At 40.5% G+C, this 20,463-nt stretch overlaps 1 protein-coding gene and 1 non-coding gene across 27 annotated transcripts in view; one reads left to right on the plus strand and one right to left on the minus strand.

Moving 5' to 3' along the window:
* Cobll1 (Cobl-like 1) overlaps positions 1-20,463 on the minus strand; it is a 151,060-nt gene that overhangs the window by 38,091 nt on the left and 92,506 nt on the right. For 13 of the 26 annotated variants that reach the window (NM_001363077.1, NM_027225.2, NM_177025.6 and 10 more), the window contains 2 exons: positions 9,916-10,117; positions 7,150-7,378 (listed from right to left, as the gene is read on the minus strand). In NM_001363077.1, coding sequence (NP_001350006.1) covers positions 7,150-7,378; positions 9,916-10,117 — 431 coding nt within the window. Of the gene's footprint in view, positions 1-6,066; positions 6,106-7,149; positions 7,379-9,915; positions 10,118-20,463 lie in introns of all 26 variants that reach the window. The other 13 variants (XM_006499717.3, XM_006499716.4, XM_006499711.4 and 10 more) reach the window with 2 other exon arrangements.
* Positions 17,485-17,543, plus strand: LOC115489595. Its single transcript, XR_003954175.1, has one exon. It is a non-coding gene; the product is annotated as a U7 small nuclear RNA (small nuclear RNA).

Below are 20,463 nucleotides of genomic sequence, written 5' to 3' on the forward strand. Positions count from 1 at the left end.
CAAGGCACCATATACCTCACCCAATTCTCAAAGCAACAAGCAAACACAGTGACCACGTTAGATGAGAATGAAGTGAAGCTTAAGGAAGAAGCAAAGACACACAGCCAGGGCCAGGAGGCACAGCTAGACAGTGAATTCAATTTCTTAGGCACTGTGTAATTATCAGCATTACAAATGCAAAGTAAGAAGGCTGCATCGCAGTGACACATGACGCTTCTCCCACGCAGCTTATCCTTTTGTTTATTTCAGCTATAATTTTGTCAGAGCTAAACAACCATGAAGCATTTCACTCGCAAAAGCATGAGCCATTATAATTACGGCTGCCAGTCTCTCTGTTCCCGTGGATCTAAACAAACTCTGCATGGAAAAATTCTCCAAGAAAAATTCGATCTGTACTGAATACATACAGAGATTTTTCCTTGCCACCATTTTTGATTGAAAGTCACGATAATGACCATTTACAAAGCATTTCTGAGGCACTGGGTATCACAAACACTCCTGAGATGATTTAATGTATATGGGGGGTTGGGCGTGGGCATAAGCTATATATATTGGGACTTGAGTTTCCATAGATTTTGGTACCCTCAAGGGTTCACAACCAATCTCCTTCAGGCACTGAGGGAAGACTGGACCAAGTATTGTCTCTTAAATGCTATTTGTTTAACCTAGAAGTTCTCTTGGTTCCAGAATTACCAAGCCCTAAATACTAACAGTGCTGATTAACTTTAGTTAGAACAGCAACTGCCAAACTTCAAGGCTCTGTTTTTAATCTTTCTTTAAAATAAAAACAACAACTATAACAACAACAACAAAACAAAACCTGTTTCCTAATATCAACTGAAGGGGTCAATAACTAAGAGCCAAGCCAGCATCTAAACCGCTGTGCCCCAGCATGCTTCCAATACAGTATCCTAGTGAAAGGAAGCATGATGGCCCTGCATCAATTGATTTATTGTTTGTAGAAAGCAATGAGCTACAAACAACAACTAGTCATGTAAGGGTGCAGGTTACCAAAGTCCACTGGGAGTCATACTAAAGGACTTAGGGACCATCCTACAATGATTTCTATTGGCAAAAGTCAGGACAACTGTGATACCATAGAAGTAATGCTATTGATAGGTATCACGTGAGCTTGAGGAACTGAGATCCGAGTCCCTGAACCCACATAAAGCTGGACGTGAGAACATACATCTGTAACCCTAGTGTTCTTACAACATGGTGGGAAGCGGACAGGAGAACCACTGGAGACCTGTGGGCCCTCTACCTGGCAGGCACATTAAGAGACCCTGCTCAAGCGGTAGAATACAATGACCAATATCTGCAATTATCCTGCTTGCTATATGCATGTCACAGCACACACACTCCCATCCAGCAATCTCACCCTGTCCCACACATTTATATACAGGAGATTTAAAACAAGAGCTGGTAGCTGAAAGGAGGATTGCCTAAGACCAGCACCCCTTTTCAGCTAAGATGTACACGGCAGATGCTGATGATTTGTGATGTTATTAAAGTGTCTGTAAGTGGAAGTACAAACCTCTACTTATGAAAGGGATCTCTCTGTGTAGCTCAGGGTGGCCTTACAGCTCTGGGCTTATACAATCCCTCCTCCTTCACCTCCTGAGGAGTTTGGACTACAGACAAACATTATCTGGCTCCTATGAAGTATTCTTGCCACAAATTATCTCATCCAAACCTGTCAAGTCTCTATATTTATACTCAGTTGACAAGAATAAGTAAGTAGGTGAAGTTATACCCACAGGGTGCATGGGATCTATCCTGAAAGAAACAGACTACAGGATGGACTGTAAAACAAAGGGCCTTGTGTCTTCAGTTAAAAAAAAAATTATAAATTCAAAGAAGGAGAGACTAGGACTCAACTGTGAAAATATTTTTTCCACAAAGAAACATGGGAATTTTATGCAAACCAGAACAATTTCAATGATAGTGGAAACAAAGCACTTCACATTAAGAAAAATTGAGAGATACCTGGGCAGCACAAGAGGGCTGACCTTGGTGGTAGGGGCGAAGGTGAACTTGCCCCAAGGTTATGAGTGTGGGAGAGCTGGCCCTCTTAGTTGTCTTGTTGTCTGTATTACAGTGACATGGGTGACATGGGTGAGGGAGAAATGCTCTCCCACCCTTGTTACCAGTGGTAGGCAAAAAAGCTGGCCCCAGGACATCAGAGATAAGACCTGGCCCCTCATCTATTGCAGCACTGGGAAGAGCAGGCCCTGTATCTAGCCTGGGCCCTGATGTGGGGACTGCAGATGAGCCAGCCCCCAACAGCAATGAGTATGGAACAACAGGAGAGCCAGCCTTGCCTCTTGTCTGCTGGGTGATGGAACAGACAAGGGAGACACATCTTCCTCCCCTCCCTCATCTCTTGCTATCTATGGCAGGCAGGAAAGCTGGCCCAGGGTCACAAGGGTGGCAAAACTGGCCATGTCCCTCACTGGTTACAACAGTCAAGAGAACAGGCCCTGAAGCTAACCTAGGCAGCAGGGTAGCGCTGGCCCTGGTAGCAGGAGCTGATGATGAGGGCATGAGAGCAGGAGAGTAGGCAGGACGATGAGCCCACAACTCAGGCCCAGATCTAGGCCTCTGAGTCCACCCCAACATCTACCCCACAGATGAACTGCTAAAGTATACAAAGGGGCCAGTCCTACAGATCCAAAGCTACAGGATCTCCATGGCACCGGGCGACAACAGGATTTCTGAGAGGAGCCCAGTAAGGTTCTAGTGTTGATAGAGTAACAGAAGCCAGAGGCCTTGGGAGAAACTTTAATGGGACTTAGAAGTAAATGTATAATTTTACATGCTTTTGTTTAAAATGTGTTTATAAATAACATGTATCAATGTAGAGATCACAATGTAGGAACACAAAAGAGTGTACTGTCTGGGTTATGGTTTCCTTTGAGTTGTTTTGTTTTGTTTTTGTTTGGTTTGGTTTGGTTTGGTTTGGTTTGGTTTTAATCAATTTGACATATGCTGTCACCATCTGAAAACGAGGAACCTCTTTTAGAAAAGGCCTCCCTCCGTTAGATTGCCTGTAGAAAGGTCTCTGGGACATTTTCTTTAATAACAACTGATATGGGAGGGCTCAACCTCCTGTGGGTGAGGGTCCGGTCTCCTGTGGCTAGGGTAACCCCACAGTAGGTATCCCAGGCTAAGTGAGAAAGCAGGCAGAGGAAGCAATGGTCTCTCCTTCAATCTGTCTCCAAGTTCCTCCTCTGCTTGAGTCCCTGCCTCTGCCTCCCTTAAGGACGGACTGTGATCAGGATGTGTCAGCCAATTAAACTTTTCCTTCTCAAGTTGCTATTGGTCATGGTGTTTTATCACAGCAACAGGAAGAAAAGCAGGGCAGATAGTTAATATCAAAACACGGATTAGTGCGCTCTGTCATAGCAACGTTCTAAGGGAAAACTGTATTCACGTATAAACACTTTAATAACTCAAACATTACATAGGCAGTACACACGGCACAAGGGCCTTCCTAAGGCTAACAAGGAACAGTGAGGACCATAGGGCTTCAAGGCTAAAAGTTTGTTGTATTTCTGAGAACACCTCTGTGAAAGAAGAAATAAAAGCTTCATTCTGAGCTATTTTCCCCCAAACTGGAATATGTCAGTTACAAATGTAAAAAAAACAACAAAAAATTTCAGCATTGCATTCACATTTAAGTCATTAAGCTGCCTGAGATTTGAATAACTTGCAACTTCATACATCCATTCAGTTAGTGTAGCCAGAATATGTCAGAGGATGCTTTCCTGTACCTGATCACCCTCCACACTACGTCAGCCGCATCCCTCTTCAATTAAAATCATGTGTGCAGATCGCTAAGCGTCAGAGTTAAACACTAAGACAAGTGAAAACCTGTCTTCATTATGGAAAACAGCTCAAGCGCTGTAGCTTCCTCATTCTAGACGAGAAAGTCCCAGCACACAGAGTCTAAAGGCTTCTGATGACATCCCACCAAATCAAGGGGTAAAAACACGCATGGTTTGGATAGACCTGCTGGACTCTGACACTGTAAATGAGCTCTCTTGACCCCACAACTCTAGTCCCTGAAGTTTCTTCACATGCACTTAAGTCTCTGAAAAACCCCATTCAGGTCAGGCCAGAACAGACATTAGACGTCAATGGATAAAACCTTAAAGTTGAGCCTAAGAAGATCACGGACTGTGGTTAGGAGCAAGCCAAGTATAAGCATTGTTTCTGGAAGGAAGCAAAGACCATTTGTTACCATTTCTTGACTCCCATTATAGAAGTAGAACACAGAAATATAAAAAGCTATTTTCTCTAGAAGCTTGCCACCTTGGATTAACAGTCAGAGTTAAAGAACCTGTTTTTTGATTCTCTGCCAGGGTATATTTTAAGATGATATCGATTTTTAACTCCTTTGATTAGGCTAGCCCGTGATAGACACTAAGAGTAAATCAGCATATACTTGCTCATGTGGGCTTAGTCAGAAGAACCTGGCAACATGTAATATGTACATTAACAAGCTTTGCTTTTACATAGGGCAGTAGCAAATATACAAATCTGTAGAGGAATTTTAATCCAGCAACAGGGTTGTTCTGGCTGGAATATAGACCTTTAGTATACACCTTTAATCCCAAATAATGTAATGCTAGTGTGTAGAAGCAAACAGCTATTGTTGAAAGTGAAGTCTAATTGAGGGGCAGACAAAGTGAGAAGTCAAAGAAGGATTTGACAGAATGAGTCAGAGATGGCGTCCTCCCCACCCTCACGAGAACAGACAAGAAAGAGAAGCTGTTTAAGAGCAGTCCAGCAAGAGAGAGTGAGCCAGTTCTGTTCAGTCAGTCGAGTTTAGTTCAGCCAGACAGCACAGGAGGCAGTGCTGTGGAGGTGAGTTCATTCCTGAGTTCATGCAGTTTGACATAGGTCAGGAGAGTCAGTTCAAGATAGAGAATGAGAAGGCACCAGAAGATTAGAACAGACTGCCAGCTAGTTTGAAGCCAAGCAGAGCAATTCAGTGAGAAGCCGAGAGAAGCCAGATTGAACCAGTCAGCTTAGAGAGGAGTTTGAGCAGAACAGCTGAGTTGAACCAGCCACCTAGAGACAAAGAACTAGACAGGGTGAGCTTATGCAGAAGTTAGCCTCTGAGATGACAATTACATCAAGAAAATAAAGCTACCTTTACACAAATCAGTGCCCTGGGCCTATCCTTTTTTTAACTGGAGGAAAAAAGACCCCCAGATTCTATTATTGAATAATTTTAATAAAATTTCCCTATGAAAGTAATATATATATATATATTCATTATTAACTATAAAGAAATATGAAAATTTGCTCCTAGCCCAACCACTCAAAGCTAATCACTATTAAACATCTTATGCACTTCCTTCCAGAAATTTCATGTAAAAGATTTTTTACACACAGCATTAAATTCCTTTATAAACCTTTAAACCTAATAACTGTAACATAAAATTTTTATGCCATTACAAAATTCAGACAAAATCTAAATGGTGGGGAAAAAAACTGTTGTGACAAAACTGCAAGTGCCACCTCTCCCAGTTGCTGCTCGCTGAGAATAAATTCAATCAATCCCTTCCACAGCACTGCCAAGGTGATCCATTCATGCCAGGAGCCACGCACACGCCTTCCAAAGTCATTTTCTTCTAGACGAGGTAGCAAGTCCAGTTTCCCACACGTTTAGCAACGTATTATTTACTCTATTGTTTTCAGTGTCTGGGAATTTTTTTCTCCTAGATAGCTCAAGTTAACCTTGAATGTAGAATCCTCTTGCCTTGCCTCCCCAAGTGCTAGAATTGTGGATCTACTCCCAGGTCTAGAATGACATCATTTATCAGTATTCTATTGAAATGAAATTAGTATAATTTGAGCCAGAAATCAAAGAAGGTAGAACCTTTATTTATTTTTTTTAAGGAAATAAACCCCCATGATTTTCTAAGTTAAAATCTCTTACAGGATACATGTGTTAGTAATGTTCTTTAAAAAAAAAAAAAAGATGAGAATTTCAATTTTAATCTTCCCAATTTTGTGTCATAATTTAAGTCTCTTCTGATTCTTGGATCTTACCTTGGAAAGATGACTTACTGAAGGCAGTGGCAGAGGGGGCTACAGCAAGAGGGAGTGAAAAAGGGTAAATGACTGTGATGATTGATGTCCATTAACTATTAAATATCACCGAGTCAAAACAGTAGTCTATGAATTACACCATACCATGACCTCAGAATAATGTCTGAAACTCTCTCTGCAGTGTGCATTAACTGTCTCCTCCATAAAACTCTTAATTCCTCCAATGAAAGAGATTCACACTGAATATCTAAACTTAACTAGTCTATGGGTTACCAAAACAAAACAAACAAAAAAAAAACCCCAATTTCATTTGATATCTCCACATTTTAACATGTCTCCTCTGTACGAATAAAAACTCTGCAATCTGGAAATGTTGTGGAAGTATTTCTGATTCATTTAATACACAAGCTTACTTTGGATGCTGACCTATGTTGATCTCAGAAAAGAATTTTGAAAAAAAAATTCTTCAAATTTGAATGACAGCAAAGCCTCATACAAAATTTATATGGAGTCTTCATAAGCTAACAACTGTTTTATTTGAACAGTAGCAGGCTTGCATTTAAATACTGACTTTGTTTAAATCGAAAAGGCACAAGAAATTAAGTTAAATTCAACCACCACCACCCCCAAATAAACTGGACAAGGGGCACAAGCCTGTCATCCTAAATTACTGAAATCAGCTCCGATGGGAGAACTTCTTGAGCTCAGAGGTTCAAGCCCAAGATGGGCATCCTGATGAGACCCCATCATAAAAATGAAGACTAATAAAAAAAAATGCAATGCTACCAAAAGAATTCCTAGGTTGGCAGAAAAATATAAAATATGGTAACAGCTAAGAAGTCTGACTTTTCTTTCCATTACAATAACTGCTCTCAGGTTAAACTGTACACTTGGTTTGATTTACCTATTCTGATTCAATTATTTTATTACTCCCATTACGATATATTTATTTCTATCTATATGACTGATCCATTAAATCCTTGGTATTATGAAGTTGTGAGCACTTATCTGCAGGAATACACACACACACACACACACACACACACACACACACACACACTGAGGGGGGGAAAGTCCACTTACCTCTGCTGATATCCATGGCATATAACTCTCTTAGTCCCAAGTCATTAAGAGATTTTGTCAAGTCGAGGGGCTCCTGAGCCTGGTAATCCTTCAACAGCACGGTATGCAACGGATCAAACTCACATTTACTGCATATGATGGGAGCAAGATCTTGAAGGGGTGCGTGGGGACTAACTCTCACTATGGTCTTCTGTGTTTTCTTAAAGTTGATCACTACTCTCACAGTTTTCTGAAACGTAAATTATGATACACAGTTACAACATAATTCATTTACCAAAATAATATTTCCACATCTAGAAGAACACCTAGAATAACCGACTCTCGATTCTGTGGCACATGAAATTAAAACCACAGTCACACCTCACCCACAGGTTGCTAAGTAAAACAAATTCTGTGTAATGCCACCAAGAGCTACGTGTTACTCAAGGCTTTATGCTCATTCAGCAAACTCCTCTTTCTATCTTCTTCCGGTGTGAAATTTTCTTTTTTATTAGTGCTATAACCTAATTTTAAAACAAATTCTAAGGTAACAAACATTAGGTGTTTTTGTTTTGATTATTTTTAATGGTCCTGGGGATTAAATGTATCGTTTTATACTTGTAAGTCAAGCACTCAACTACTAAGTTTTGCCCCTGGTTCTCTAATTTTCATTTTGATTCCGAGTTTTAATTAAGTTATCCTGGCTGAACTTGAACTCCATCTACAGTCAAGGTAGGCCTGGGAACTCTGACCCTTTTATCACAGCCTACTAAGTACCTGGGATTACAGTTGTGAACAAAACCTAGCTTACTTTGTTTTTTGTTTTTAATATTCAAATTCAAAATTCTATTAAGTATGTGTGTGTGTGTGTGTGTGTTTATTTATTTATTTACTTACTTACTTAATTATTTAAACTTTAGGGCAGGGGTGAGACAGGAATTCTGTGTTTGCCCTAACTGACCTGGAACTCGCTCTGTAGACAGGGCTGGCCTCAACCTCAGAGATCCACCTGCCTCTGCCTCCTAAGTGCTGGGATTAAAGGCATGCATTACCACCACCTGGCTAAAATTCTTGAGAGTAAAATATGAAAGCATATTTAAAGTCAACAGAAACAAAGGCTCATCTGTTACAGTATTACTAAAGTTGTTACGCTGTCTTAAAATATTTTTAAATTATCAAATGCATACAATAATAATATCTATGCTTTATGTTGTCCTTTAAAGAATGTTTGTCTTTTGATAACCTGTCAATAGCTGCAATTTAAAAAATGGCATTTTGAAAACTACTATCCTTATAATCAATGGGATCAACCATACTAAGAGTGGAACGCCATGCCTTGCGCAGGGTCAGTTATCAGGAAGTGACTACAACATATTGTCATTGATGTTTATTGTGGTACTATTAACCTTCTAGTTAACTCTAATGTAATGGTAAAGAACAGCAAAACCATCCTCAATTAGACATAATACTAGTAATTTCAAAATTATTTGCACTCTTTCAAGTGTTTCCCTATTTTGATATAACTGGATTAAACCCATTAAAAATGGAACTCTGCAACATTAAATGAACAGATTTCAGATCCTCAATGATGTTCATTCTTAAAAGTTAAAATCCTGTAACTTAGGGGCTCATGAGAATGACAATCTATTGGCTACACAAATAAAATTGCTCCAATATGGTTCAATAGCATGTGCATGCAGCAGATAAGTTCATACCTAGACAGAAGACAGACCACTGTCTTATTAATTTTTAAACATTCAATCAAATATTAAAGCCAGTGTTTTATCATTAAATCCCTGTCAACATTTTTATTAAATGCTTATAAACACTATGAAGACGTTGGCAGAATTTATGTATTCCAGTCAAATGGAAGTGAACTGGTGGTATTCAATGCATCAAAGTTTTTATATTTTACAAAAATGGTTGATGTTCATAACTCAGAAGTTTTTGAAGTCATAAACTTCTAAACCCGTATTGTTTTAGCAATAACTTCAGGAGAAAAGAAACCAAGTGCTATGGCTATCAGCGCACTGGAGGAATGTTTACCTATCAAGGATGAGGTCCTCAGTTTGGTCAAGTACAGAATAAATAAAGATGTGAAGAGTATCATTTGAATAAACTAGTATCACTATTGCTCAAAGGTTCCGGTTAACACATTAAAAAGATAAGGATGTGAGCAGATGCCTTGGTGGTTAAGAGGGCCCACTACACAACCATGATTCATGTAGGCATGGTTTCACAAATGCCTACAGCCCTAGTATTGTGGGGACCAGAGACAAGAGGAGACCTGGTGCTTGCTGCCAGAATAGCTCAAAAACAATAGCTCCAGGTTCAGAGAAAGATTCCTCCTCAGTGGAGTAAGTCAGATGAAGAAGGACATTCTATGTCCTCCCCGGGCCTCTGAACAAACTGTGATCTGGGTGTATGTAAAATTAGTGACTTACCAAATACACAGAATTTAAATATGATATTAAATATGATATTAAAATTTAAAATATTGCTTAAATATAGAACTTTTAATATATAGCACGTGGGTTTTTATCAGACCCTGATGTAGTCAATCCACTCACTTTTAGAGAACTTGATATCTAAATTGTTCCCACAATTCTAGTTAACCCAAGAATGAATAACCAGTTGATGACAAACCAAGTGGTTTTAGGAAAACATTATTGTTCCATGTATCCAGACCAGAAATTTAGTTCTTTTCATATATGTGAATAATAAACATTGACTAAAAACTGAGTATTTCAAACATAAGAACATCAAAATCTGTGACAGAACCCTTACCTCTGGGATTATAGGTGTAGGCTTTTTCTTATCCAGAGATTTTGGCTTTAAAATTACCTTCTCTACATCCAGCATTCCTATTGGTGTGTTTGGCTTAAATTTGATAAGGTTCTCTTCAGCAGAGAGCAAATCAATTGTGTGACTTGACGGATTTAAGTGATACTGAGCACAGAGGAACACGAGCAAGTCCATCATTGGCTTACTGAAAGACACGAACAATGATGGTTTTAAGAGATCAACTCAACAGACTGTGAAACTTAACTGTTTTCAGAATTCTACTCTGCTCCTTGTTTGTCTTCAAGACATAAAGCAAGGCATAAACAAAACATAATAAAATAAGACATAAACAAAATAAGAGCTGTGGCAACATCCTGAGTGAGGTAACACAATCACAAAGGAACTCACACAATATGTACTCACTGATAAGTGGATATTAGCCCAAAACTTAGGATACCCAAGATATAAGATACAATTTGCTAAACGCATGAAACTCAAAGAAGAATGAAGACCAAAGTGTGGACACTGTGCCCCTTCTTAGAATTGGGAACAAAACACCCATGGAAGGAATTATAGAGACAAAGTTTGGAGCTGTGACAAAAGGATGGACCATCTAGAGACTGCCATATCCAGGGATCCACCCCATAATCAGCTTCCAAACGCTGACACCATTGCATACACTAGCAAGATTTTGCTGAAAGGACCCAGATATAGCTGTCTCTTGTGAGACTATGCTGGGGCCTAGCAAACACAGAAGTTGATGATCACAGTCAGCTATTGGATGGATCACAGGGCTCCCAATGGAGGAGCTAGAGAAAGCACCCAAGGAGCTAAAGGGATCTGCAACCCTGTAGGTGGAACAACATTATGAACTAACCAGTACCCCGGAGCTCTTGTCTCTAGCTGCATATGTATCAAAAGATGGCCTAGTCGGCCATCACTGGAAAGAGAGGCCCATTGGACACACAAACTTTATATGTACCCAGTACAGGGGAACGCCAGGGCCAAAAAATGGGAATGGGTGGGTAGGGAAGTGGTGGGGGAGGGTATGGGGGACTTTTGGGATAGCATTGGAAATGTAATTGAGGAAAATACATAATAAAAAATATTTAAAAATATATATAATGATTGGCTTTTACATAGAACAATAAGAGAAGAAAAATAAATAAATGGATACAATAGGAAAAAAAAAAAAGAGCTGTGGCAACTTAAATATCTGATAATCAGAAAGACAAAATCCTAACAGATTAAAGGCAGTGGTTAGAATGCTTTAGGTATTAGATGCTGGCACTGGTTTAACAATTTTCTACAGATTTTTATTTGTCAGTTTATGTCCTTCCTTATCCAAGAATAGTCACTCGGGTTAGGAAACAATCCTTAATAATATAACTTGCATTCCTTAGCTCATAAATTGGCTACATTGCAAAGTTCTCATAGAACAAAGTACAGCCTTTTGCGGTTTTGTGTGTTTGTGTGTCTGTGTGTGTTTGTGTGTGTGTGTGTGTGTGGTTTATTAGCAAACAAATATATATTGACCCTCACATTTTTAATGAATTCTGTGGATTCTTAAATTATTCAAAGCATACTTATTTAGTATTTCCTAGGGTTTGCTGTCATTGCACAATACAATGACATACTTGTCCTGACAGATCTAATATCTGACAGACTGGAGCACATGTCAGCAATACTGCAGACCACTTGCAATCTAATCCAAGCCTAGGCTGACCTCACCTCACTATGCATCCACCTCCAGGCCTCAGATTTGTGACTCTCCTGCCTCAGCCTCCCTAGTGCCAGGATTACAGCTGGGTGATACTATTCCTGCTTCCTAATTTCTGCTTTTTAAGTTGAGATCTTTAGGGTGTATCCTGCCTATTGTTTCTACAATGTCTCAGGCTGCTTTTTTCTTTTTGTTACAGTGGTAGGTAGGATTATATGGCTTACAACGCCTAAGACTTTTATGTGGCCTTTGATACAAAAAGTTTATGGGCCCTTGTGTATTGGAAGTAAGTGTTTGATATAATATCAAAGAAAGACCAACAGGAAAATGCAGGACTAATCTTTATACAGGAAAAAACTTGAATAGTATTCCTGCATAGCCAGCTTGGCATTCAGGGTACTTCTCAGTTTGGAGCTTCTCTTTCCATGGGTACCAACTGTCAACACACAACTAAGCTTTCATCAGAACACAGTGCTCTTGTCTTTCTTAATGGCCTGTCCTTTAGGAAAGTGAATTTAAAAAACCTTTTGTATCACATTTTCCTCCAATGCCTGGTGATCCTAAAACATTCCCACTTAACACAAAGACATTAAAACAACACACAGAAGTCCTGGTTTTTATTTCATGGGCGGAGATGGGGCACCAGAGACTTCACTGTAGGGAAATCTGTGACCAGCCACCCTCCTCTTTGGGGGAAAATGTAAATGCCAGTAAAAATGATTTTCTAGTAGTTCAACTTGAACCTAGCTATTAGCTTTCAGGAGCTTGACAGGAAAACGAGGCCAGGAAACTCACAGTTCACTGTTCCATATCAAGTTCAGCACACCTGCTTAATGCCGCGCCTCAGCCTACCACCGTGTGATCTCACTGTGGCCCCAGGTCCGTGATGTAGTTTTGAGAGAGAGACAAGTCTCCTGTAGGAAAGCTGAAGGCCCAGTTGTCCCCATGTGAACCTAAGGGGAGATGTCACTTTACCTTTATCTTCAAACTACCCGCTATGCTCAGCTTGGCTTCATACTCAGATCATTGCAGTACCTGTGCAACCTCCACCCCCCCACACCCCCGCCCCCCAAGCTGTGTGCTGAACCCAGGGCCTTACACTTCCCCATCTCACAAGAGCTACGTTTGTAATGGCACTCTTTCTTCCTCTTTCCCTGGTGCAAGCAGCGTTCTATCACACAACGAGTGTCTAAGTCAATGAGTGACTTCAGGCTTCATTTTGCAAAGCCTGGATTTCAAGATTTACTAAACAAAAAGAATATACAGACTCCCATCTGTAAATGCTGGAGTGGAGAGAGTGTGAGGAAATGTCTTAATTGGAAAATGGCCTTAAAACAGACTCGGAGAGAACCAGTTATCTGGGAGAAGTTCACTTGTCAGTTCTCCCTGGAATGCCAAGGCTCTGAGGCGCTGGATGCAGAGTATGTAAAAAACAGTAATCCTATAGTATTTCTAAAACTTTCTTGGGGAAAGACCTGAGATTTTATAGAGTAAGATTTAAAAGCTTGTAAGAACAGTTAGAAGGCTATAGCAAAAATTTATGTGGGAAGCTTATCATACACCTCAAATGTTGGCAGTGTGGAGGCCTGGATTAACTATTGAGCAGGGAGAGAAAGAGAAAGAGTAAGGGGGTGGGGGATGAGAAAATTGAGAATTTACATAAAGTCACTAAGGGGACTATATATCCCTTTGGAACTCTGAGAGGGGCTCTGGCCAATTCCGCCCAGACCTTATCTACAATCCATGTATAAGCTATATGTAAACAACTCTCTGGCAAGACCCCAGCTTAGCAGTTTTCTTCCCAGGAAGTGAGTGGAAGCAATGAAAGAAGGCTGTGCTAATATGTGACAACTAGTCGGTGCTTATTTCCTTCTGGACAACACCATTTGAATAGCTCTGTTAACACACACACACACACACACAAACACTCATACATGCACACACCACAGATACTCACATAGAGCACACACACACACACACGCACACGCACACACACACACACACACACACACACACACTCATACATACACATACACACCACAGATACACACACAGTACACACAAACATACATACATACATACATACATACATACACACCACAGATACACACACACACACACACCACATAACACCATTGAGATCTGTGTGCACTGGCTGGTATAAGAAGGGAGAGTTACATATTCTAGGAAAAAAATATGAATTGAAAACTTTAACAAATTTGTGTAGTGACCTTGTTTTATATACAGCTGTGCCATTAACAGTAAAGGAGGCTATTATCTTTTACAAATGTAGCTTCAGACCAGTTTAAATGGTTAAAATATATAAGAGAAGGTTCAGTGTTTGACGCTAAACCACTGCAGAGTTTCCCTCAACCAGAAAGATGGGAATCACAATGTAGCCCTGTCACAAAGGAGCCGCAACACTAAATGGCAGGACTCCAACTCTGAAGCAGGCGCTGTGGGCAATCATACACACTGCTCCCACAGAAAATGAAGTCAGCCCTTAAATATAGATGAGGATTATCCACCTGAATGCCAAAGCACTTTTGCCAAAGACAACAATCTTGGCTTAAGAATAATTGTCCTCATATGACAGGACTGATAACAGTTAGGGAGCAGGTCTGGCCATAATTACTACTGCCAGGGAAAGAGCCATCCTCCTGTAGAAAGAACACCCCAAAGCACGTTATTAAGTGGCTAGGGAGCATATGCACTGAACTGCCATGGCCTCACTGATGTGCGCAGTGGTCTCTTCCCCCACTTGTCACCACAGCACTGTGAGTTCTGATTTATCGCATTACCAGGTTGCAACATTACTTGCAGACATTTATACAATGATTTCCTGGAAGGAATACTTAAATTTTTTAAAAGCAGCTAATTAAAAAAATGTCTTCAAAAAAACTCTCTTTGACATAAAGAAATCCCTGTGAGATTTCCAACTTTTCATAAACAACAACCAAAAAAATCACCTTTTATATTTAATTCCTTTCTATCATTGCATATGAGCTCAGATCTACCATGAAAGCTATTCCTACTCCGTGACTTTACAAATGAAACAAATGAGGTTTAAGAAATCATAGTATATTTACCACCCATAGTAATCATTTGGATTAGGATTTGTCTGATTCTATATTTAGCATCCTCATGACTCAAAGTAGTGTCCATAGTGGTGAAACGACTGTTTAGAACAGGATAGCTGCTTTATGACATAGTTTTATCACACAGATCAAAGGCTTCATCAAATCTTTCCTAAATCCTCTGAGACCCTTGCTGTATCTGGGACACAGAGTAGTAGTAATCTTAACCTGGTTTTGATAATGGATGGCTAGAGCTTCTATTTCTGTGTTTCAAAGATCCAGCTGGATATCAAAAGATTCAGGCCACAATGCAGTAAAGGGCTTCACGAACAGTCTAAAAATGACATAGGTGGATTTCCAAGCCTGCACATGCTTAAACAAGGCCACTTGCCCACAGGGTGCCTAGGTAATTTTTTATTCAATCTGGGGCAGCTGAGAGCAAAAGTAATGACTCAGGGATAAAGGGCACTTACAGGAACACCCTAGAAAACGGGAACACCCAACAATAAGTGAACTGATACACTGCCTTACACCTAAAGAACAAGTAAGATTCTTCTTATGTGTGCTTTTTCTAATCTGCCCTAGTCTCTAACAATGTATCTTATGCAATTTCAACAAATCCTCAAATCCAAGTTGTGTTGTTTCTCTGCCTTGCCAACAACTGAGTAAGATCTGTGCTGTGCGAACTCTTCCCGAACCAAAGGAACTCAGAAATGGAACACTGAACACTTTTCTGCATCCAACATGGAGAAGACATTTCATCCTGGATTTGAGAATGCTTTACTAGGGATTTCTTCATGTCAAAGAGAGTTTTTTTGAAGACATTTTTTAATTAGCTGCTTTAAAAAATTTTAAGTATTCCTTCCAGGAAATCATTGTATAAATGTCTGCAAGTAATGTTGCAACCTGGCAATGCGATAAATCAGAACTCACAGTGCTGTGGTGATAAGTGGGGGAAGAGACCACTGCGCACATCAGTGAGGCCATGGCAGTTCAGTGCATATGCTCCCTAGCCACTTAATAACGTGCTTTCGGATGTTCTGCAGGAGACAAACACTAAGCAGCAAGATGTGAAGATAGCTAACACTTGAACACTGTGAAATGATTTCATATCAAATATTAAAAATAGACAAGGAGTAAACAGAGTTTTCTCCTGGAAAACCATCATTTTATACGGTGGTCTACTCCATCATTTACTTTAAATGCTATTTCCAGAACAAGTTAGAAATAATGACCTTTATTTAAGAAATGAAAAACCCTTCCATATAAGAAGAAATCTATTCCAGCTGCCAAGTGCATTCCAGACCTAGAGAAGCTGAAGCAGGAGGATTAGGAATTCAGAGCCAACCTGGGCTACAGACAAAGATCCTGTTGCAACAGCAACACATGCATCTAAATAAGCCACCACACCAAAACACAAACAAACAAAAAAACAATTAAACAACAAAAAAGAATATACTCAGAAAATATACCAACCACACCCACCCTCCCCACTCCCACAGAGTTGTGATATGGTTTGTCTTCATTATCAGCCCGACTGAACTTTCAATCTCCAAGAGACAGAGCAGAGCAGGTCTTTTGAGAGCTTTTCTCAGATAAAAAGCCCTATAAATACGACATTGATTCTCAGAGGAAATCATATGCTTTTTCTTCAAAGACGGGGAGAAAATGTCATAAAGCAGTCACTATCAGTAGAATTAGGAATCGTGTCTATAAAGGAAATCAGAGCTCGATAGTAGAAAAGGAGACACAGGAGGCCTTAGTTAGAAACTAATGGAGTGAGGGAGTGAGTCCTGCTTGGCCATATAAGGGGCAGCATGACATGGTTGCTGCCCCTGAAACATAGCCAGCAGGCTTCCACAAGTGTGGATGGTTGCTGTGGATATAAGGGTTGTATGTATAAAATACGTATTTTTTTTTAAATTCATGTTCCTCCTTGGGGAAGTACTCTCCCTGCCAAGGTTATTAGAGAATGTTCTCTCTGCCAATGTTAATGACTCCATGATAGTTAGAAACAGTGAGTCCAGGAGTCGGGTGTGTATTCATGTCCTTAGCAAGAATGGTAAAACTTTCAGGACAGCCCTTTAAGGCTGTGGGAAAGAACTCTAAAAGCAGGAGTTCAAAACTATATAATTTCTCAACTATGCGATATAGAAGGATGAAATATGAATTGTATAAGGAGCTTCATAGATCCACAAGAACAGGGGGAGATGGACTATGAGCCAGCTTGTCAGAAGGATACTAGCAAAATGCCACCCGAGTTTTTGTTCGTGCTTATTACAAGGGCAGGCAGATTCCTGAGTTCAGGGTCAGCCTGGGACAGAGAGAGTTTAGGGCCAGGGCCAGGGGTGGTAGGAATGGTAAGTTCAGGGCGGGGTCCCATCAAGCTGCCTCATTGTCTCTGCTTAACAAAGTCAGGCAGATTCCTGAATGTTTTTGCAATGTAAAAAAAAAAAATTGCTTGTGGTCCTTTTCCCAAGATTCTTAAGAGGCTATGGTCATGGGATACTGATTCATGGGCTGATCAAGTGGGAACCTGGAGTAAGTGACTGAACTGATATATACATAAAAGACTGGGCTGTTGGTCTGCATAAGATGAACCAGCAAGTGAGTGATAGTTTTGGGTTTTTTTTTTTTTCTTTTTTAGAATTTTCTCTTTCGAGAGCTGAGCTGTTTTAGAGATCTCTGGAGAGTAAACACAGCTTTTTAAGAATGTTTTCTAACAGTATTTCTGGTTTTGGTCCGAAAATCCATGAAGAGCAAACATAGCTCATTTAGAGTACCTCTTTCAGAATTTTTCTAAGAGGATTTTTGACCTTGGTCAGAAATCCCAAGAATTACTTAGAGAGCTAACATAGCTCTTTTAGAATTATTCCTAAAATATCCAAGAATTTTTATAGCAGCTTTTCTGACTTTTATGGGAAAATTCTTGAGCTATCCAGAGAGATTTTAGAACTTTTTTTTTCTAGCATGAGAGAGCCATCTCTACATAGAGCTGTCTTGAGCAGAAACTTATTTGGAGGAACTACAGAGCCCAGAGCTATGTAAGAGAGCTGTCTAGGGAGCCCTCTTGAGCAGACTACAAGGCTGGCTGTCAGCTGTCACCTGCCATTTAGGTTTGAGTTGTTTGTTTCACTGCTCTCAAATATTGCCTCCTCAGAACCCCTCTCCAAGCCAAGGCTGGTCTTTGGTGAAGACTCCTACAAAGACAACTAACTCAGCTTCCATTATGGGAATTTATAGCTCAGAATTTATAGTCACTCCATGGTAAAGAATTAAAAGGACCAAATAGGGAGTGGGTTTCTGACTGTGCTGTCTGGTTTTATGTCAAGTTGAAACAAGCTAACGTCATGTCAAAAGAGGGAGCCTTGATTAAGGAAATACCTTGGTAAGACCCAGCTGCAGGCCCACTCATCCTCCTCATCTATGAGCCACTGGGGCAGAGGAAAGGGCCAGCCCCACAGATCCAAAGCTGCAGTATCTCCATAACAACAGGTTATCTGAGGAGTCCCTGGGAGGATCCAGTATTGATGCTATATTAGAAGCCAGAGGTCTTGAACCAGACTCATTGCAATGAACCTAGTGGTAAAGATGTATAGACAAAAGGGAATGCTATGGGACACACCATGACACACTACAACATCCACAATGAGATTTTTTTTTTTTATGCTTTGTATTTTATTTTTTTGTTTTGTTTTGTTTTGGGGGGATTCTAGGACAGATAGCAGATACATAGAGACAAGGAGACAAGCTGATTTGGATGCATGAGGTAAAACAAAAAAATCAATAAAAGGTTAAGATGTACAGTAAACCTGTAGGATATCTTCTTAATTAGTGACTGATGGTGGAGGGCCCAGCTCGTAGTGGGTGGTGTCATCCCTGAGCATATGGTAGAAGTTCTATGGGGTTCTATAAGAAATCAGGCTAAGCCATCCTTGAGAAGCAAGCCAGTCAGTAGTACTCTTCCATGGCCCCTGCATCAGCTCCTGCCTCCAGGTCCCTGTCCAGCTTGAGTTCCTGTCCTGATTTCCTTTCATGATGAGCAGTAATACGGAACTGTAGGTCAAACAAACCCGTTCCTCCCTATGCCGTTTTGTTGGTCATGGTGTTTTACGGTGAAAATGGAAACCCTAACTCAGACACTGACCAAACCAGCCTGGAAAAACATCTGTTTTTTGTTTGGGTGGTTGCTTTGTTGTTGTTTTGCTTGTCCTTTGGTGACAGGGTCTCGTTAACTGTTGACCACAAACTTGCTATTTCTCTGAAGGTGACTTTGATTCCCCTACAAACTTCTGATCCCCCAACATCTGACTCCCAAGTACTGGCGACAAACATGGCTCTATTTAGCAGTTTTTAATAAGTACAACTATAATGTGAAGTTTTTAATTCTGATCCATACGCATTTTAACAAAAACTGACTCACAATGGTGTAGCCTGTCACTTTTCTTAGTCTACTCACTTCCAATAGGTGGCACTCTACTCCATGTAAATACTCCTGGGTTGGCTGCTGATCCGCCCTGTACCAGTCTGAACTGCTCTTAGTGGCACTGACCAAGGGAATAGGGCCACAGGTTTTATATGAAATATCTCTGGGTTATTTAACACAAAAACCTTGAGGTCACACACTAAGCTATGAAGCAAAGTGTAATTTTCATGCTGGGGTTTCTACTTAAGGGCAATGTTGCCTTTGTTGGCAGGCATGGTATCCGAAGATTCAATCATATCAAAACAAATGTCTACTTGTATAATGAAGGGCTGTCTCCAGGCTTGTTATACACGGTGGCCTTTCCTTCCTCCCTGTTGAAGAAGAGGGTTGCTAGTACAGCATAGGATGCCCCCCCACCCCACCCCCACCCCCAGCCACATCCTCAATGGGAAACGTTCATCAATCTCCCAAACTGGACATTTTGGTTAAAGATATAGAACTTTCTCCTGGGAGGCAGCTGCAGGAGGAATGTGAGCAGAGATCAGTTTGTTTTACAGACTGAAACACTGTCTCAAAAACAAAAAAGGAACTTTCCCCAAGCACCAGGGTATCTCATCCCTGAGTGCAGCAGCCTCCCATGCTCACTTGAGCAGTTAAGGACAGCAACAGTGAAAAGAGCAACTCGGTGGGATACCTGCACATAGGCGCATACACCCAAGTGCATGCACACGCAAACACACATGCGTGCACACACACACACTACATGTTATAGACAAATATTCTAGTTCCTCCTTCCTTCCATCATCCAAGCTATTTTATTGCAGACAGAAATGGCTAGAGTTTTCAATCAGACTACAGCTACCATCAACATAAGCAAGGGGAGAAGATAGCAGAGACAGATGGACATGGCATCACTAAACTCCGGTATTCACTAAAGCTGCCATGCTAAGTCAGGATAATGTGTCTTTGCTCTCCCCTTAGCATCATTGATTACTGCCCCAACGTCACTGTGTTCCAAACCAGAATAAGCTCTAGGGAAAACCAGTGGACACACAAAGGCATTCTTCTGCAGGTAAAGTTATACATGCCCATGTTCATGAAGGGAACATTTCAGACATACTCTTGTATCAGAAATGTGACAAGAGATCTTGAAACATCTTCCCGCAGATAGGGTAGGTATACTTTAGGAGAGAAATTCTTTTGAAAAGTAAAGCACAAATATACTCTTCATACGTATTACGTTCTGATGCCAATAATGTTTTCTGCACCAAATGCATGGGCAATCATGCCATCAAAATACGTTTGCTGGCTAGAAGATGGATAAGCAG

The sequence above is a fragment of the Mus musculus genome, chromosome 2 (genome assembly GCF_000001635.26).
Source record: "Mus musculus strain C57BL/6J chromosome 2, GRCm38.p6 C57BL/6J".
In the NCBI taxonomy this organism is placed as follows: Eukaryota; Metazoa; Chordata; class Mammalia; order Rodentia; family Muridae; genus Mus; species Mus musculus.